Source organism: Magallana gigas, chromosome 8 (assembly GCF_963853765.1).
Source record: "Magallana gigas chromosome 8, xbMagGiga1.1, whole genome shotgun sequence".
Classification (NCBI taxonomy): Eukaryota; Metazoa; Mollusca; class Bivalvia; order Ostreida; family Ostreidae; genus Magallana; species Magallana gigas.
In genome coordinates, this window is record NC_088860.1 from 9,660,891 (window position 1) to 9,681,665 (window position 20,775).

General features: G+C 33.6%; 2 protein-coding genes across 5 annotated transcripts in view; one reads left to right on the forward strand and one right to left on the reverse strand.

The window, feature by feature from the left end:
- Positions 1-775, reverse strand: part of LOC105324514 (meiotic recombination protein REC8 homolog) — a 31,165-nt gene extending 30,390 nt beyond the window's left edge. For both annotated transcript variants that reach the window (XM_066068134.1, XM_034473335.2), the window contains exon 1: positions 633-775. In XM_066068134.1, coding sequence (XP_065924206.1) covers positions 633-688 — 56 coding nt within the window. In that variant the 5' untranslated portion in view covers positions 689-775. The remainder of the gene's footprint in view (positions 1-632) is intronic.
- On the forward strand, positions 747-20,775 carry LOC105324513 (uncharacterized). 3 transcript variants are annotated; one of them, XM_034473339.2, is made up of 9 exons: positions 787-877; positions 1,461-1,527; positions 6,510-6,692; positions 9,274-9,549; positions 10,502-10,670; positions 12,766-12,899; positions 13,464-13,619; positions 18,726-18,851; positions 19,752-20,775. In XM_034473339.2, the coding sequence occupies exons 3-9, from the start codon at positions 6,632-6,634 to the stop codon at positions 20,183-20,185; spliced, it is 1,356 nt and encodes a 451-aa protein (XP_034329230.2). In that variant the 5' UTR covers positions 787-877; positions 1,461-1,527; positions 6,510-6,631; the 3' UTR covers positions 20,186-20,775. The 3 variants fall into 3 exon arrangements, with proteins under 3 accessions (XP_034329229.2, XP_034329230.2, XP_034329232.2); XM_034473341.2 differs by lacking the exon at positions 1,461-1,527 and adding an exon at positions 5,535-5,652 and having other exon boundaries at positions 806-877; XM_034473338.2 differs by lacking the exon at positions 1,461-1,527 and having other exon boundaries at positions 747-877.

A 20,775-nucleotide genomic window follows, 5' to 3' on the forward strand; every position in this document is an offset into this window, starting at 1 on the left:
AAGTCTATATTATATGGGGATTTTGCATTGCATCAGCCACAATTCAGCCCAGATGATTACGTTGAAAAATTGTGCGAGGTGTTCTGAAAGACTTCCGAATGGAGAAAAGATGTCAACATTCCCCATTATGAATCACCGTAGGAAATCTGTTTTTGTTCCTGTGAATTTTTATGAGGGAAAAATGATAATGAAAATGAAGTTAATTGAAGAAAGTTGAACTTCTTTCACAGGTATGTGTATTTTTTTTTTTTTTTATCAAAAATCGTCCAAATGTGCAGCATAAATATCTTGGGATAGACTATAACAATCAATTTATTATTTAGTTAAGAAAGATGTGACTTTATAAAACATAAATAATAAAATGCTTTCTTAAACATGTTAAATGATTCATGCCGTGTTCTGAACATGATGAAGGTGGCCATCATTCATTGCATAAGAAATTTACCTAACAGGCTAACCCTTGTTAGATATTTTTTCTTGATGCCATCTTCATATCCCGCATGAATCACCGAAGAAAGCATAAATTTTTATTTTTTAAATAATGGCGACCAAGCGATATTTAAAAGCATAAAACCCGATTTAAAATTAAATAAATCATAAAACTGTATGCAATTTCAAACGTATAACTTTACCATACTGTTCCAAAAACTCCACCTCTTCTGTTCAAAATACTTTGATGATAAAACATTTTTCATGAGTTGACAGCAGCTGCAACTCGAGTTTCCCGCTCTTCCTGCTTTACCTACAAACACCGATCCCGATGTAAAATAAAACAACGCGTGAACTCACATGACCTTACGAATACTGATGCACACGGTACTTGAATATACTAGGATGGAAAAGAAACCAATTTACAGTAGGCCTAGCTTTGATCTTGGTAAGTGTCATAACTTTTTTATAAAACTGAATCTTTTTTAATGCCATCTAACGATACAGCGTTAATTATGAATAAATTAATTTATGAATATTTGTCAATTTTATATAGTAGGGAACTTGTTACAGTTTAAACAGAATTAATGATATGTCTAGTTTCGAACATATGTTTGATTTACAAGAACTGCACATCAATCATGCCAATATGATAACTGAAATTATTGTTATAGTTTACCACGCATAGAAATGTCAAACTTTGCTAGTATCACCTATCATGTGTATACATGCATGCTTTATTGATACTATAGCTTTACCCATTGTCATCATCACAATGATGTGCGTCTAGTTAAGTATATAGAACTTGAAGGATTTTGAAAGGAAATGAGTATTTTAGTTGTGCCTATAGCTGCATGTATGTATGGAACGCAATGCAGGGATCCCACATTACATTTTATTTATTGAAAAAAACTCAGATATTGATGCTTATACATTAAATTATAGTAAATTCATGATTTTAGTGTATGCATGTGTTTGAATATTACATATAATCTTAAGTATCTTAAAGTTTTCTTTACTTCCTGTTACAGCTTTTCACAAACACGCAGCTGTTCTAATCTGCCAAATAGATCATTGTCATGTTCATAAAGTTTGAGTGTAAGTAGTTTAAAGTTAGCTCACTTTAAAATACCAATGTAACTGTTTACAGGGTTAATTATTATCACCCCATTTTTTTAGGTCACCTGAGTAAACTCAGGTGACCTATTGCTATCCGTTTTCGTCCGTTGTCGTGCAACGTGCGTCGTGCATTAACAATTTACATTTTTAACTTCTTCTTAAAAACTACAAGGCTGATTGTTACCATTTTTGGTGTGAGACATCACTTTGGTAAGAGGAATCTAAATTGTGAAATTCATGGCTCTACCACCCCGGGGCACCACATGTGGGGCCAAATATGCAAAAATGCCAAATTTTCAAAAATCTTTTTCTCTACTCCAACACATGTGAAGAAAAAACTTGTTGCATAGTTATGATGTCCATGAGGCCCTCTACTATAACTGTGAAATTCATGGCCCCTGGGTCAGGGGTTCAGGCTCTAGGGTGGGGCCAATATGGCCATATAGTAAAAATGTATTAAATCTTAGAAAATCTTCTTCTCTACTCCCATATATATTTGTTAGAAACTAATTGCATGATTATGATGTCCATGAATTCCTCTACTAAAATTGTGAAATTCATGGTCCCTGTGTCAGGGGTTTAGGCTTTAGGGTAAGGCCAATGTGGCCAAATAGTAAAAATGTATTAAATCTTAGAAAATCTTCTTCTCTACTCCCACGCATGTGGGCAAAAAACTGAATGCATGGTTATGATGTCAACTAACTCCTCTACCTAAATTGTGAAATTTATGGCCCCTGGGTCAGGGGCTCAGGACATGGGGTGGGGGACAATATGGCAATATAGTGTAAATGCATATAATGTTTGAAAATGTTCTTCTTTATTCTCACACATCTGTATAAAAAAAAAAAACTGACTTATAATTATGTTTACCAGGAAGTCCTCTACTGAAAATTTAATTTTCATGTCCCCTGGAGTATGGGTTTTGACTCTAGGGCAGGGCCAAAATGGATGTAAATGTGTTAATGCCTATGCATATATGAGACTCCTCGACAAGTTTGTGTATGGGTTATATGCTACTCAGGTGACCAATAAGTCCAATTGGCCTCTTGTTTATCTAAAATTGCACATTTTTTCGCCTATTTGACATATATACTTCTTATCCAATGCATCATGCTTTCTATCATAATCAAATAATTTCCTGCTAGTTTGAGAAACTATTTTAAGGTGTAGTGAGGTCAAAAGTCAAGTAAAGTAAAGTAGAGTAAAGTCAAACAATACAGGTGGGTCTGTCGGTCTGTCTGTCTGTCTGTCAGTATGTGTGTCAGTCGGTCCACCAACAGTTGCAGTTCATTTTCTTTACAGAGGATAAACATATTGAAATGAAGTTTGATATACAGGTTAATCATGATAATATCTAGGTCAAGTTCAATATTGGGTAGAATTGAGCAATTTTCAACAGAGTTATGGCCCTTGGACGTAGATTTGCAGTTTCCGCTCATTTTCTTCGCAGAGATTGCACATATTGATATGAAATTTGGTGTATAGGTTTATTTAAATAATATCTAGATCATGTTTGATCTTGGGTGTGATAGAGCATTTTTCCCCTTGGATGTAGAAAAATTCTATTTATTTTCAGTTTTCGTTCATTTCTTTGTGGATGTTTCCAAGGGAGGGGGGCATAAGTGTTTCACAAACATCTCTTGTTTCCCATAAGGGGGTATTGTATGCAATTTTTAGTTTACAGCATAACTATAGTCTGTCCCAAGTTATTGCTTCCATCAATTTTTGATGATTTTTAATAAAAATACACATACCTGTGAAAGAAATACAATTGAAATCGATGAAAGGGAATATATCCAAGATATCTTCATTGAACAATTATCCCTTTTCACTCATAAAATTTCACAGGAACGAAAACAATTTTCTTACAGAGATTTATAATGGGAAATGTTTACATCTTTTCTCCATTCGGAATAAACTCAGAATACATTGCGCAATTTTTTAACGTTATCATCCGGGCTTAATAATGGCTGATGCAATGCAAAATCTCCGTAGACTTTCAATTTTGGGATGTGTATTGAAACCTTAAGCGGTAGAGGGGGCGTTTCAAAACAGATAATCTGGACATTTTTCATATTAGTGGATGAACGTAGTTTAGGCACAAAGGTATTTACTATTATTGAAATATCAAGCAAAAAGTGGTGGAAGCAAAAACTCGGGACAGAGTATAGTGTAAATTTTTGATGATGAAGTTCAGAAAAAATGATGCAATCTTGGTTGATTGTTTATAAAAAAATTGGAATATCCGCACATCTCACACCTGCTTTTCTTTAGTACATTGTAGTTGTAATAATGTAGCTCTGTTTGATTTTTTCCATTTTTTTTTTGTAATTGTGCTTACAGAACAAGCTCTTTTAGACATGTTAGATAAAGTTAGTTAATTTATTAATTTTTTTAAAGGTTATTGAAAATTTGCGTCCGCTTGGGGAATGCTCTGGGTTTACAGGGGGTCAGCTCTTGGGGTCTGTTTTATGCACTGAAGTGTGGAACAGACCCATCTGCCTGTTAGCCCCTTGTATGTTTAAAATACACATGTAGATGTAGAAACATATTTGGTAATTTTTTTATAGCAATTTAAGGGTTTGCTTCTAAATTCGGGGTCTGCTTTCTATGTCCACTTTGGGTGTGCTCCCGGTCAGCCTGGGTTCTGCTGGGGGTGAGCTCTGGGTCTGCCATAGAAGACTCTGAGTGGACACAAAAAGCAGATCCAGGTTTTGGTTTGGGTCTGCTTCTGTTTAGTTGGGTCCTGGTTGGTACTGTATGAGGCAGCCATGCATACAACTGATAATACGATAAAAGTGGGACCTTTGAATAGAAAGTTGCTGTATTTCTCAAGCAATTTTATTCCTTGTTTTTGTCTAACAAGGGAATAAAAGTCATAATTTAAAGTTACCATATGATGCAAACATTTATTGCTTGTTATTTACTTTAAATTTCCTTTTATCCAAACTGTGCACTATATGAATTGAAGTGCTGAGTCATTTGTAAGACATGCATATTTGTTAAATCACACTATCTAGGTCTAAATCTTGAATTTACAACTGGTCAATATTTTGATATCAATCTTTTTACATAAACCTTCCTATAAACACAGTAGATTAAAGTTTGTTCAATAGGATGTTAAAAAAATGAATGTAAAAACTTAAAACAATCATCTGAGGAACATGGAGGCTACAACTTGTGAATTCAAGATGACAGACAGACAGAAGGATGGACAGACAAACAGACACACAAGGGCAAAACAGTATACCCCCTTCTCCTTTGGAGCAGGGGTAAAATTATTTACTACCACTACCAGCAGTCAAAACAAAATGGTATATAATTTTTGATCATGTTTAACAAAGTACTTAAAATTTCCTTCCTTCATCATTGTATAACTTTAGACTTCACTGTATTATTCTTCACCATATATACATGTATATCTGGTTGTCCATATATAACAAAATTTTTCTCAGCAACTATTCACTGCAGATGCTTGAAATTTTAAAACACTATTAGATTAGGCAAGCCATTTCCTAGGATATATTTTTGTAATCGAACGTCAGTTTCCTGTTAAATGACAACAAATTGCAATTATTTATTTTTAGCCTAAATTTTCAAACAAATTTTCATCCAATATTTCTCAGCAACTATAAATTGCAGGTGCTTGAAATTTTAAAACACTATTTGATTAGGCATGCCATATCGTAACATATATTTTTGTACCAATTGGATATCAACTTCCTGTAACATGACGACTTTGTTTATTTTTAGCCTAAATTTTTCGTCAAAGATTTCTCAGCAACTATAAATTGCAGATGCTTGAAATTGATATTTTAGCACACTATTTTTATAACATTATTCTTACATTGGAATACACTTTTGTAACAATTGGATGCCAACTTTCTGCTAAATGTTGACTTTGCGTGTTTTTCACATCAGAGTGGGGGTATTACTAGTGAGCATTGACTCACATATATCTTGTTCTTATTCCTGTGTGGATTTAGGTCATTCTCAGTGAATCCAGCCTGAATGTGTCCAAAAAACTTAAGTCTCTTCACATCACAGTCGTAAAAAAAATAGTGTTACCTAGCGATGTATCTGTGAGAAGCAGACATTAAAAATGCAAGAGAAACAGTTTGTATATAAGTATAATTCTTATGTTCATTTTCAATGATGTTTTTATATATGGTCTTTGCTTCTGATTGAAGTTAGTCAATGTTTTGATGTGTTTAAATGTTAAAACAAAAATAAAGTTCATTTCTCTAAAATGAATGATTATAAAGTTTTCCTAGATAATAACAGTAAAATGCATTAATGTCTGTATCATGTGTAATTTATGAGTTTATAGTACATGTGTATTTAAATTACCCTGATTAAAAGCAGTGGATCAGCAGCTTAAATTTCTAAAACAATACAAAAAAATATCAATACTTTTAGATTAATAATATTTTTAGTAATTGCATTATGTCTTTTAAGAGCATGATTTGTAACCGGAAAAATCTGGTTATTAAAATGGTGAAAATAGCGGGTTGGCGGCTGCCAAAAGGGTACCCTCATTGTATGGATAGATCCTCCTACAGTTTTCAAGATAGGAAGTTGTTCTTTTGCAGATTGTACATACATGTATATCAGAGGCGTGTATGTTAAAAGTACCAGCTTTTGAACTTAATCATTTTTTTGTCAAAATATTGCATATGGGGTACTCCCTTTCACTGGATACAGTAGGTAGCGTTTATCAATTTAGGGTTGACATGGATAATGGATACAGTTCACATAAAAGAAAACCCGTTTTGCTGTCACATTGACAGCTTTTCACTTGTTTTAATTGTAGTCATTGTTGGAATGTAAGCTGTCAAAATTTCCACGCAAAAGGTTACTAGGTATTTAGTAATCTCCTATCATTTGTTATACCTGTATATGTAATGTTGGTAATTCAAAATACTACTGTACAACAATATATTGATTTCTATATTTTTTAGTGAAGAAAGTGGCAGTGAACAGTTTTGAACAGAAGCAATTAACGAAATGGTGATTAAAAAAAATCGAGCAGAGTTGAAGATTTCGTACATTAAATTGACAGGCTCCATTCACCACTAAGCAGATGAGAAAGTGGCTGTATTTCATCTGGCTTGTTTACCAAGGAGTGGCTGTTAAAACAATAAGTAACATACCGTCCAAATTATATCCTTTTTTTTTAAATTTTCAATACTTTTTTTCCTTGTATTTGAGATGGAAAAACGATGATTAACACAATCATGTGAATTATGTACAGAAAAATTAATCCCACGTATATTGTGCTTATAAATGACCATACTTATGTACATGCTGTCCCAAACTTTTGAATAGAGGACGTATTTAGTTACCCTGCAGTATATCAACGCATCAATTGCATCAATGTTATAACTTCTGAGAAGTACACACTCACAGAACAGCTCTTTCATTGTATTAATTAAGTACTACATAAGAATGGTGTTGTAGATTTTAAGTATTTTCTTACATATCCAGTATAATTCTGAGAATGTACCGGTTACTACTCAATGAGGGATTTCCCCCTGTGACTCGATCAATTCATTAACATATTCTCTTTTGGGGAAACTAGTTCAAGAGCCTTGTTTTCCTTTGTCAGGCATAGTAAATGTAATTTTTTATAATACATGTATTACTACCAGTATTACAGCCATGTGCACTGTTATTTTCATTTCAATTATAAATATTTGTCAAACACAATATATAAACAATATATGCTCTGAATAGCTGTAAATCTTCAAAATGTTCATCAATTGTTTATTGTTGACTTTGCTTTCTCTATGATGTCATGTGTGCACTGGTCATGCATTAATTTTGCTTGTAACTCTTGGTTGTGCTTCATTAAATTTTGTTCATGCCCTGCTTTATCTCTGCTAACCTTTCAAAGCTGCTATTAGCAGCAAGTCTGTAGCTCCCAGTCTTAAAAAAATTAGATGGACGACCTGAGAGTTAAAGTTTGATCCTTACATGTAAAAAATTGAATTTTACTGCACACAAAAATGTACACTAGTTTTCAACTGATAAACTTGTTTTTTGCAAATTGTGTGAGAATAGTTAGTGCCATTTGATTTTTCAGACAATTTACTACTGATGCCGTTGCTTAGACTTTCTCTTAAACACCCTAAATGACCTAGGAAAATGAAGTAATGTGTTAAATTTACATGCAGATCGAGAGTTGCCTTTTTTACATGTATGTACCATACTTCACTTTACAGGGCTCAGGGGATGATGTTTAAGGGAATAGAAGAGGCAGATGAGTGATGATATCTGTAGTAAAATGTTTAAGGAAATTTTTGGAATCAAATATTTGTACAAATTGTAATCTGAAATCAGATAAATCAGTCTAAATCTAGTTTTTTTGCACTGTAAATTGCAACTTTCTAGCAATTGAGAAACTGTAGCTCCTAGGTTCTTCATCTGAATTTTTCAGACTGAGAGCTATAGACCTGCAGTTAAGCTGCTATGTTGGAGAAACTTTCTCTTACTGCTTAATTTGAACAGAGGGAGATTTTGCATTAACCATATTTTTAGCTCACCTGAGCTGAAAGCTCAAGTGAGCTTTTCTGATCACATTTTGTCTGTCGTCCGTCTGTCTGTCCGTAAACTTTTCACATTTTCAACATCTTTTCAAGAACTACTGGGCCAATTTCAATCAAACTTGGCACAAATCATCCTTAGGCAAAGGGAATTCATATTGTGAAAATTAAGGGCTACGCCCTTTTTCAATGGGAGATAATTAGAAATTAATGAGAAATTTTCTAAAATCTTCTTCTCAAGAACCATAAAGCTGAAACTTGTGATGAAGCATCCTCAGGTAATGTAGATTCAAAGTTGTGAAAATCATGACCCCCGGGGTAGGGTGAGGCCACATTGGGGGGTTGAAGTTTTACATATGAATATATAGAGTCAATCTTTAAAAATCTTCTTCTCAAAAACCATAAAGCCAGGAAAGCTGAAACCTGTGTGGAAGCATCCTCAGGTAGTGTAGATTCAAAGTTGTGAAAATTATGACCCCCGGGTGTAGGGTGGGGCTACAATAAGGGGGGGGGTCAAAGTTTTACATAGGAATATATAGAGTAAATCTTTTAAAATCTTCTTCTCAGAAACTAATCATTCAGATGATTCTTTATAATTGTTAAGACTTTGGCTCCAGGACAATTCTTCGGCCTCACAAGAAGGTTCAGAGTTTGATGTAGCTTTGTATCCCATATATAAACAATTGTTAAGGATCTTTTTGAGAACTGCAATACTCAACATGTGATATGACTATAAAATCATCATGTCAGAAAAGGGACTAATGATTATAAACATAAGAATATCCAGGGGGGGGGGGAAATGGATTTTATTTTATATAGGATCTACATGTATTATTGTACATTGTCCAGATAGTTTGTATTATGACTCCATTAAGCTGATTTTATCATACCTATTGTTCCTCAGGTGAGCGATGTGGCCCATGGGCCTCTTGTCTTTATATATATACTGAATATATATATAGTATATACATTGAATATAGCACATGCATACAGTGTATGCTTAAAATCAAGGAGGAATTTAAAAGATGTGTGGGCTGATTATTTGATCATTAACTAAAACATTTTGTTCATTAATTTTCTTAGGCGTAGTGGTGTTGCATGGTGAATTAACTCTATGAATTAGGCTTGGTTGTTGTAATCTAAAACTTAGAATTTTAACAATAAAAATCTTCATTTTCAGATGTTGTAGAGAAGCCTGTTAAAAAATATGAAGAACTAGAGCTTGGCTGTGGCTGCTCTTCTAATCAAAATGTGACTCTCGTATGGATTAAACACACCAGTGACAATGTGACAATTGTCCAGAGTGCTAATGATTTATGGGGCCCTAAACTGATCAACCGAAATGAAATACTTCTCTGGCAAAAGGTTACCAAAGACGGCACCAGTTACACTTGTCTATCCCAGCATACTAATGGATCCACTATCATATGTGGATCTTACGCTGTCAAAATGTATGGTAAGATGAAGTGACTTCCTATTCGTTCATTCAATGGATTTTACCTTTTTGAAGTGGGTTAAATAATCAGATTCGGTGGTAGCTTCATAACTCCACAACTTTGAAATCTTTAAGTTCATATGAGTTTGAGTACCGGTAATGCCATGTAATCCTATTTAGAGTTCACTCCCTTTTGAGAGAAGTCCAGACCATAATAAACAAAATGTGAATGACAGAACCAACATGATTATCTTTCACATTAAACTCAAGGCACATGCTCAAAGTACATTCTTTGTATACATTTCAAACATACTATTTAGTGTATGTAAATAGAGTAGATGAATGAGTTGTTTCATAAGATTTTACCTCTGATCATTTCTTATTTAATGCAAATAATGTCAATGCATGAAACTTAAATGTAGATTTTAAGTCAATCATTCAATCAAACTAATGTGTTGCTCCATTGACCTCACTGGGCCACCTTCATTGTTATAAGTAAAACATGGGCTAACCTAGACAAACCTGGCATACTGTACCCTAATATAGCAGCTGGACAACCTTGACTTAATGTCCGAAAAAATGTGTCTCCATACAGGGAAGCATTTATGATACAAATACGGGTCTGACATGAGATGATAATGTTAGACATACAAAACACACCGTGACAGCAATACTGTAAATTTGTAATTAAATGTGAGGAATTAATATCCACATAAAATCGCAAGAAGCACATCTCGCAGATTTTAAAATCTTGCTTTTATTTTTCTGAAAGATGTAAACTATTAGGAAAAATGAAATTTGATGCAAAATTGTTGGATCGCGGAATTAAGAACTTGCTCAAAATAAGGAATCTACAGTACTCAATATCTTGTGATCAAAATTTTCATGCTAAAATTTTGGCGTAATTGAATTACTGCTGAAAGTTTTGCTTTTATGGTATGTTGGTTTGCAACTTTTACCAAATGTATTATAGATTGTGAAGATTCGAGAACAATAGAGCCAGAGAATGTGATGAACCTTGATGTGGGTGGTTCAGCGTTGTTCACTTGCACTAAATACTTCCCATGTGACAACTTTAGTGATCATCACTCGGTTACCATGACAACTGAAATTAAAAACCACAATGTGCGATGTTCAGTCAGGTATTGTAAAACTTGAAATTCTATATTTTTTCTTTCCTTATGCAAGATCAACATTCATTCAACAAGTTTGAAATGACACTGCATCAGAAAGCTCACATAAAATTATTACAAATTGAATGTAGATTTGTACAGTGTAGTTCTAGAGATAAACATCTTTAAGAGCTGCCCATTTCCCTTTTTTATGCCATTTAATTACATATTGAATTATGACTAACAGCTGGTTTTCAAATTCTTGTTACCTGTTAAGAATACCACTAAAATTTAGCTTCGTGAAAAATAGAAATGGTAAAATAGATTTTGAAATTTTTCTATTCAAAATCTGACCAAGCATGCCCTTAGATTTTTCAAAAATAATAAATAAAAATCTTTATAATGGTGTTACGATTTTTAAAAAATATGTCTCTTTAACATTTATAAAAGTTAGTAATCAGACACCATAATTCAGCTAAGGGGCTAACATTCTGATGCCACATTGGGCTTCATTGATCAAGCAGTGTAAATACATGTACATTAATTGCCATAGAACTATTTCACTTTCCTTGTCGATTCCCAGTCAAGATCAATTGCTGATGTTCTGGATGTTCACATCATCTACTGTATACAGGGTTATTTTTGCCCCGTGTAATTTTAGCCCTTCTAAACTTGCAAACAGTTTCTTCCTGTCTTTAAAGATAATATTCGCCCAGTTTTATATCCGCTCGCTGGCAACAAGGGCGAATATTTCCCTGTATACAGGATATATACCCTTATCATTTAATATTTATTCATTTGATGAGATATTGGCGCTTCTGATTGGTCAAAAAATTTCTTTGATACCTGCATCAATAAAATTTTTGCCGGATCTACTTTTCTCAACTGTTCTGATCTAACCCTATTTATAGAACGTGAATTTCCAAAATAAACACTGTCAACAAAATGTAAAGTTGTGTTTTATTGTCATCAAACAAAATACAACTTTATAAACATAAAAACTTGAAAGTTTAACCTTCAAAAATAAACAAAACACATTTTTTGATTTACAAAATAGAAAATTAAGAGTCATCTCATGGTTTCGTCTGCTTGAGATCAATCAACATTACCGCGAGGCACGCTGTTCCTTTTCCAGAATAATTATAACGAACATATAGGCCTCTACACTTTCACGGTAACACTGTTGTTCAAATTTGGTAACGATGATTTTTAAATTTACACACTTACATGATCGGTCATCAGAATAAGCATCGTTAAGCAAAGCTATGAGTAATGCATCAACTCCTTTGGCGCATTCCAAGTGGCAGATATACCATTTAAGTACATCACTGGCTATCTAATTACCACAACATTTACAAAAGTCGCTTATACATACTATTCTTTGTCGACATATCAACTATTTTCGTCCACGTTCGCCTCTCCTTAGATGGTTATGTCCAGTTGCATATTCCAGCGATCTCACATGAAAACCAGTTTTATAACGAATCTTTCTGCACAGTGAATAATATATCACAAGCTATTGCATGTATTTTCCTTTTGTTTTCCATTTAGCCAGTTCAGATTTTAACTCACTATTTGTGTTTAATCCATTAAATTCAGCTCAATAGCTCTGCATCAGCTGAAGGCACATCCATCTTGAATATTGCTGCTGTTGTTGTTGTTTTGTATTCATATGCGCCGCTTCATTTACAGTATTTACCGGTACATTTTTTATCAATGACACTTCACATTTTTTTATTTGAAAAACTAGCTGTTATTAAATGATAAGAAATGAAGATAATAATTTTTCTATTGATGTGCTACGCGCATTAATGAAGTTTTCCGGTCAATTTTTTCTTTGATACTTAGATCAATAGAAAAATTATCTTTATTTCTTAAATCAGAACTATACTAAATTGTAATTTATCAGTTTTGTTAAATTGTGTCTTGATCTTAAACTTACATGCAGGGTTTGTATTTATTATTTTTTGCAAGGTTGCATTACATAGATTAATATTACACAGTTACTGTTAATACAGGTAGATATTTAGATCTTATTATACACTAATTTCATGTTTTGCTTACAATCATGAATTATTACTATTTGGCTTGATAACAAGGATTTGAGAGAAATCTTTTATTACAGTAACTACAGATTGAAACAAACATGCGAACTGTGGATTTCAAACTTGATTGAAGAAGATTTTGGGAGAGCTGTTAAATGTGTTGTAAATGACAGTGGGCGAGTTTCCATTCTTCAGGCATTTCCTTTTAAGAAAGGTTAGTTACTGTATTTAACTGAACAGACACCAGTTAGCAAATGTGTTATTGGGACATGACACATCAACACACAACAGTGCTTTTAATAAAAACCAGCTTTGAAGGGAAAACTTGTTTTTTTTTACAGTACAAAAAACAAAACCCACTAGTTATTTGTTATACTTAATAGGCAAATAGCATCATTTTTGAAAGGGGGGCAAAAAATCTTGACAGGGAAAAAAATGGAAAACCTCTCAAAATCATTAAAATTCCTAATCCGTCGATTGGAGGGAGGGGGGAGGCGAGAACAAAACTTCATAAAGCATTACTTTCACTGTTAATTTCCTCCTTTTCAATTCAAATTTCAAATTTTACATGCTCCCCCTTAAAAACATAAGGGGGCCAACTCCATGTTAATTTACTTTTTCATATGTAAATTTTTTAAAAATTATTGCTGTGAGAGTCCCCCCTTATTCTACATGCCTGTTTAATGCGTACATGGCCAATTATTCTGTGTAGTCTTGGTAAGCAATGTTTGAGCATGGTGTAATAAGCTTGCTCACTGTTTTTTCTTCTTTTTTTCAGAGATCAATACTCTAACAGAATCTGGTTCCAGTTTAATCATGCCCATCGTATTAGCTGTTCCATTGATTCTACTAGTTATTGTACTTTGTGTGGTATTTCACAAAAGGTGCAATTACACACTGCAGAGTAAATACCCCATCTTTAATTCACACAAAGGTAATGCATTAAGTTATAACCTAATCTTAATTACACACTGATATCAATGTAAACAAAAAATTACTCTCATATAATAAATTATAGATAAATATTTGTACAAATTCTTTGTAAATTAAATTCAAGCATTGTACATGTACTAAAAATATATCCGCATATAATAAAATAACTTTCAACTTTATTTCACGTATACAGTAACACAGTTATAGCGAACACGCTTATAATGAATCGACGCTACCAGCGAAATGATTTTCATTCCTATGACTATATCATATACTTTAAATTTGACGGATTTATCAAATTTTTGCTTATAATGAAGTAGAATTACCTGTCCCTTGCACTAAGTTATAAGCGTGTTTTACTGTAGCTGGTAATGGCGTCGTGATTAAACATGAATGAAATATCACTCGTGCGATACACATGTACTGATGCTGACCAGATACTCAGCATTGTCTTTCAATATGTACAGGGTTTGACATTAAGTTTTTGAATTACTAGACCAGTCGGGCTACCTCAGAAGTTTTTCACTAGCCCTGACTAACTACTAGCCCTGACCAATTTTTTCAAAAAAATAAACTAAACGTAATAAAAAACATAAAATATTAAATACCTGTTTCTGTTTAATTGTATTGGTTTATCTTTACCAATAATGAATCATTCAAATACTATTTAAGATTTAATTTTATTCAAACTGTACTAATAATGATACAAGTAATGGTTGACCAGGGACCAACAAAACTTTTGGGATACTTCCCTTACTTCTCCTTAACAGAGAAACATGAAGAAGTTTGAGAAATCGGGGAGACTTTCATTACTTGACAATAAATTAGACACAAGTCATTATGATTAGAAAATAAAACAAATTCTAAAAATTGAAAAAAAATTATCAGTTTATTTAATTTAAATTATTTGATGTATTCATACATTTTATAGATCAAATGTTTTGTAATTGTGTTAACTAAAATGACAAATAAAATCAGTCTCTGTTTTTAGTGTATTTTGGTGGCATTAGTCCAACCCAACCATTTTGTTGAGGATTAGATTTTTTTAAAAAGATATTATAACTGTAAACAAAGGGTTTATGATTATTTCAGCATAAATTTGGCAGTGTTGTTAGCTAATTACAAGTTACATACAAATTCAGTGTTATATATCAACACTAGCCTTAAAGTAATAAACATCGTTTTGTACGTACAGCATGTGGTTGCATCACCCATATTTATAACCCTTAAAGATAAGACAGACTACAAGAGGCATAAACTGAGTTTGTGAAGACGTCTTTAGAATTAAATAATTATCATTTTATTGCCCTTGGTGTTAATTTGCACGATTACATGAACTCCGTGTACAATGTGACTTGGACTTTTTGTCCGGAGGAAATTCCGGCGAAGTTACTGATCAAAAAGTGAGTATTTCCCCCACTTCATCCTCTAGGTTAATCCTTGGGTTGTACTTAAATTACGGTTTGAAGAATTTAAGCCTGTTAGGAAAAAGTGCTTTTACTTCTTTTGATATTAATATTACAGAAAAAGTACCGTAATGTCTCGTGTATAATACGCACTCGTGTATAATACGCACCCCCAAAGTTGACCAAAAAATGGCGAAAAAACAGCAGGTCCTATGTATAACACGCACCCAAAAAAATGGCGAAATCAACGGCCGCCATTTCCCCCCAAACTATCGATGTTTCATAGTAATTTTATAATCCATGCGCAATTTCTTTAATTTTGAGATCGGAACATAGCACAGACGATGAAAATCGACGGCCGCCATTTTCCCAAATAACTATCGATGTTTAATGATGATTTTTTAACCCAAGCGTAATTACTGTAATTTCGTGATCGGAACATGGCCTAAGCGATATTAGAGTCAAAGTTCTTATACTTTTAATTAAAAAGGACGGCACGATTTACATGGACGGTATCAAATATCATTTGACACTTCGTAAAGAGTTTCTTACAACATCGGAGAAGTAGAAGATCATCATACGTAGAGAAGAACGGCAACCGAGCTTAGTGCTTAAAAGTAATAATGTTTGCAGACATAAACCAGAAATGATTTAATTGATTAATTATAGTCAAACCCTATGATTGTTGTTTAAATAAACATTGTGAAGAAACGTACGTATGTCGTATATCGTCATTATCAAGTCGTACAAATGATCGATGTAATTTTAGCAGTGTCTATGTAATTTAAAGCAATAACGTTTAACTGCATAACGGGACACAAAGTAATTAAGTTTAATAAAATCAGAATAATTGCTTATCTACGTGCACTTGAAAACACCCTGTGAAGTCCGACACGAGAGAGGTGCATGCTTCTGACACCGGAAATTGTTAAACAAACATTGACCACGCGCCAAGTCAACAGGTGGCTGCTTACGTAATGGCGAATACACTGGCGATATTTAAACTTGTTTGATGCAAGAAATAGTGTTAAAAGAGGATAAATATTTCAATATATTGGGGGGGGGGGGGGGGAATTAAGAATAAGGTATTTCTGATGCAGTAAATTTAGTATACACTCATTCAATTTGCATAATACGCTAAATCGGCAGTCACTACTCCCGTGGTATCAAGAATCACGGTTTGAAAAAATGGGGTACAATTTTGGTCCTATGTATAACACGCACCCCCCACTTTTGATCAAATTTTGGCTGAAAAAAAGTGCGTGTTATACACGCGACATTACGGTATGTTCACTTTTTTTTTTCCACACGACCAGTCGGGCTAGTACACAGACATTTAACCCGACCGGACCCATCGTTGACTAGACAATGTCCGTCGGACGTGCCTTAGTGTCGAACCCTGAATGTACACAAACAATTACACTTAAGACTATCGGCGTGTAGATCTGTAGAACCATGGTTGCATGATTATGATGTCCATGAAGCCCTCTACCAAAATAGTGAAATTCATGACCCCTGGGTCAGGGGTTCAGGCTCTAGGGTGGGGCCAATATGGCCATATAGTAAATATCTATTAAATCTTAGAAAATTTTCTTCTCTACATCTAAATATATTTGTTTAAAAACTTATTAAATGGTTATGATGTCCATGAAGCCCTCTACCAAAATTGTGAAATTCATGGCCCCTTGGTCAGGGGTTCTGGCTCTAGGTAGGGGCCAATATGGCCCTATAGTAAAAATCTATTAAATCTTCAAAAATATTCTTCTCTCCTCGCATATATATTTGTTAAAAACTGATTGCATGGTTATGATGCAATGGCCCCTGGGTCAGGGGTTCAGGCTCTAGGGTGGGGCCAATATGGCCATAAAGTAAAAATCTATTAAATCTTAGAAAATCTTCTTCTCTACTTCTAAATATATTTGATAAAAACCGATTGCATGGTTATGATGTCCATGAAGCCCTCTACCAAAATTGTGAAATTCATGGCCCCTGGGTCAGGGGTTCTGGCTCTAGGTAGGGGCCAATATGGATATATAGTAAAAATGTATTAAATCTATAAAAATCTTCTTCTCTACTCGCATATAATATTTGTTAAAAACTGATTCAGGGTTATGATGCAATGGCCCCTGGGTCAGGGGTTCAGGCTCTAGGGTGGGGCCAATATGGTCATATAGTAAAAATTTATTAATTCTCAGAAAAACTTCCTCTCAACTCCCATATATATTTGTTAAAAACTAAATGCATGATAATGATGTCCATGAAGCCCTCTTTCAGAATTGTGAAATTCATGGCCCCTGGGTCAGGGGTTCTGGCTCTAGGGTGGGGCCAATATGGCCATATAGTAAAAATATATTAAATCTTCAAAAATCTTCTTCTCTACTCCCATATATATTTGTTAAAAACTTATTGCATGGTAATGATGTCCATGACGCCCTCTACCAAAATTGTGAAATTCATGTCCCCTTGGTCAGGGGTTCAGGCTCTAGGGTGAGGCCAATATGGCCATGTAGTTAAAATGTATTAATTCTTAGAAAATCTTCCTCTCTACTCCCATATATATTTGTTAAAAACTTATTGCATGGTTATGATGTCCATGAAGCCCTCTTTCAAAATTTTGAAATTCATGGCCCCTGGGTCAGGCTCTAGGGTGGGGCCAATATAACCATATAGTAAAAATCTATGAAATCTTAGAAATTCATCTTCTCGACTACCATATATATTTGTAAACAAGAGGCCAATTGGCCTTAACGGTTACCTGAGTAGCATATAACCCATACGCAAACTTGTCGAGGAGTCTCATATATGCATTTAATTAATTAGGTTTCATTCTGGAGTAGAAAAATTATAAATTTGTAATGACGACCACCTCCCTGCCTGAAATCTTTCAAAAAGAACTATGAAGCCTATAATTTTGGCGGAAAACTAAAAAATCTGTCAGGAAACTTTCCTAAGATATGACCTAAGTGTGTTCCTAAGATATGACTTAGAAAAAAAGTTAGGAACTTCCTAAGATCAACTTAAAACACGTCTTAAGATGTAGCTCGACGGTAACTTAGGAACATCTTAAGTTAGGATATCCTTACCTTCTATAACCATTCTTATTTTTCATATCTATTCATACAGATCGATTTTTGTGGTGATAAATCATTAAACAGTGTGCCAGAGAAAAGTGTATGTGTCGGTAGTTTAAACAATATGCCTAAAAAAACCAGTAATTTGATTGTATAAATTTTTAAAAATTTATAAATACTTAAATATATATCAGTGTTCAATAATAATTTAGTTAAACCCCCCCCCCCCCCCCCCCCCCCCCCCCCCAAAAGAAAAAAGCACTCGAGTGACCGTTTGGGCATATTGGCCTCTTATTTTCTTTCCTCTCCATGCAAACACATTATTCCACTTCTATCGGACCAACTACATTATCGCGTTGACATCTTGTGTACATTCTAAAATTAGCTTGTCGCATCACGTGTTTATGAATACTTCAAAGTTAGGCGTTTACTGACCGACCTGGTCAGTAAATAAATTATTTAGAATTTATATTTAATACTTTTAAATGCGTTTGATTTAAACTGTATAATTTTCAGAAAGTTTATAACTTTTGTAGCTGAATTGAAAAATGCAAACATTTCTTTCTATTAAAATTTTCATTTCAAACTGCATATATAATATATATACCTTTAACAATTGAATTCCTGCAGAGAAGAACAGAAAAGTGATGGTCTATACTTTTAATGATGAAGATTGGAAGGAAGAGTTACCTCTCTTGGAAAAACTGCTAGAAGATTATGTTACTGCCACCATACATGATGTTAAACCTGGACAGAGTAAGTTTTATTAAGCTTATCTGAGCTTTTAACTCTTGTAGCTTTTATACTGATCATCATTTGTCTTACACATTTTTGTTTATTTGTCTGTAAACTTTCTAGATTTTCTTTCAGTCTTCCCAATTTTAGAGCCAGATCGAGGACCAATTTAATTCAATCAATTTTGACAAAAAATAACATCCATAGGTGTATGTGAATCAGAATTGCTTAAATATAGGGCTGCAACTTTTTAAAAGGGAAAGATTTCTTAAAAAATAAAACAAAACAAAAAAACCGAAAGTAGAATTGGAGTCATAAATTCCTCTCAAGATCAACCAAAAAAAGTCTAGAAAAGGAGAAGAAAATTAAGCTATTTCATATTCTGTTCACTTTAATGTGTTAAAATCTTAAATTGACCTCCAGACCAAAATTAGGGCTATATGAAGGATGTAAAACTATTCATAGAATAATGTATGCATTTTGACATTAGTAACAAAAATTTTTAACAAGTTATCTTTTATGTTTATACTTCAGGCAAGCAAGTAGCATTGGTGTGTGTGTGTGTTTGGGGGGGGGGGGTCCCCCCTTTACTTAATTATAACACGACATACTCTACCTCAAAAGGAACTAATAAAATGGCTGGTGTATGTGGGGGAGGGGGACCCCTTTTTTCCCAACAGCAAACATTTTCCTTAAATGCACATGTAGAGAACTGAATTCAGATGGAATGCCCCGACCGGCCCCCTTTACTTAATTATAATATGACAAACTCTACCTCAGAAGTAACTAATATAATCTTCTAAGATTCATAACAGTGCCCTTTACTCCTATTTAGTTTCACATGTGAAGTCAGATTATTCTTCCTTTTTGTAAAATCATGGTTTTTTATTTTGTTTTTTTCCTCTCTTTTTTTCACTTTAGACATATTAGAAGGATTCAGTGAAGAAGCAAAAACATGTGTTGCTATATTAATTGTGGTAGATGTGAGGTCCCTTGCACAGGATGAATCATACAAGAACAGATTCCACAATCTGCTAAAATGTGATGCTGTGAAGGGGAAATCTGGAATCCTGCCATGTTATACAACAATTTTGTATGTTCATCAAAGCTGTCATGAATACACTTATGCCAAAGATAAGCAGGAGAAAAAGTTCTACTCCATTGATATTAAACACAAAGAGGATGCCAAAATCAAAAGAAAACTTTTGAAAAGGTTACCCAAAAAAAGTTCTGCCAGTGAAGTACAAAGCAAAAACAGTTATAGTACATTTGTTGTTGAAAATCCTGGGGCACAGGCACCACAAAGTTATTCTAGAATGGAAAGTAATAATAGCACCTCCCCTCTTGTCCCCTAAAAAAGGTTTGGATTCCACTCCAATCACTCCAATAGAAATTGATGAAACTGAAATATATACTATCCAGTTCTAACCAGTTTAAGAATTATCTACCCATGCATTTATATCCACATCACTAATGTATTTTAAAAGCATTGATTAACTTATTGAATATCAATTTTATTTCTAATACAATCCAAGATAAATAATGTAATTGAAATGTAAATGTGATTTATATATATATTAAATATATACATGTATATTACCTGGTTCATTTATATGATATCTTCATACCCACATGAAATTCCAGTAAAAGCATTTTATTGTTTATTTTAATGCAGTTGATCCAGGTTTAATTTGCAGGGCATTGTAGTAGTTTTATTTACATATGTACTAGCTATCTGCATGTTTTAATTGGCAACCAAAATTTGAGTGTCATTCTTTGAGTTATCAGTGAGTTACCTAGCTTATAGTTCCTTGCAGTGTTAACAAAGCTTTTGTTTACATTTGAATGTTGAAGTGAAAATTCCAGTTTTAGACCTAAAATGAATGTGTTAAACGTTGGGAACTGTTTATTTATGCTTAAAATGAATTAAAAGATAGAAAAACAG

Bases quoted from the DNA above. Each gene is read 5' to 3' on its own strand.
- LOC105324513 (XM_034473338.2), top strand. From the start codon at position 6,632: ATGAGAAAGTGGCTGTATTTCATCTGGCTTGTTTACCAAGGAGTGGCT. The intron at 9,550-10,501 runs GTAAGATGAAGT...AATGTATTATAG, and splicing joins TTACGCTGTCAAAATGTATG to ATTGTGAAGATTCGAGAACA. The intron at 10,671-12,765 runs GTATTGTAAAAC...CTTTTATTACAG, and splicing joins AATGTGCGATGTTCAGTCAG to TAACTACAGATTGAAACAAA.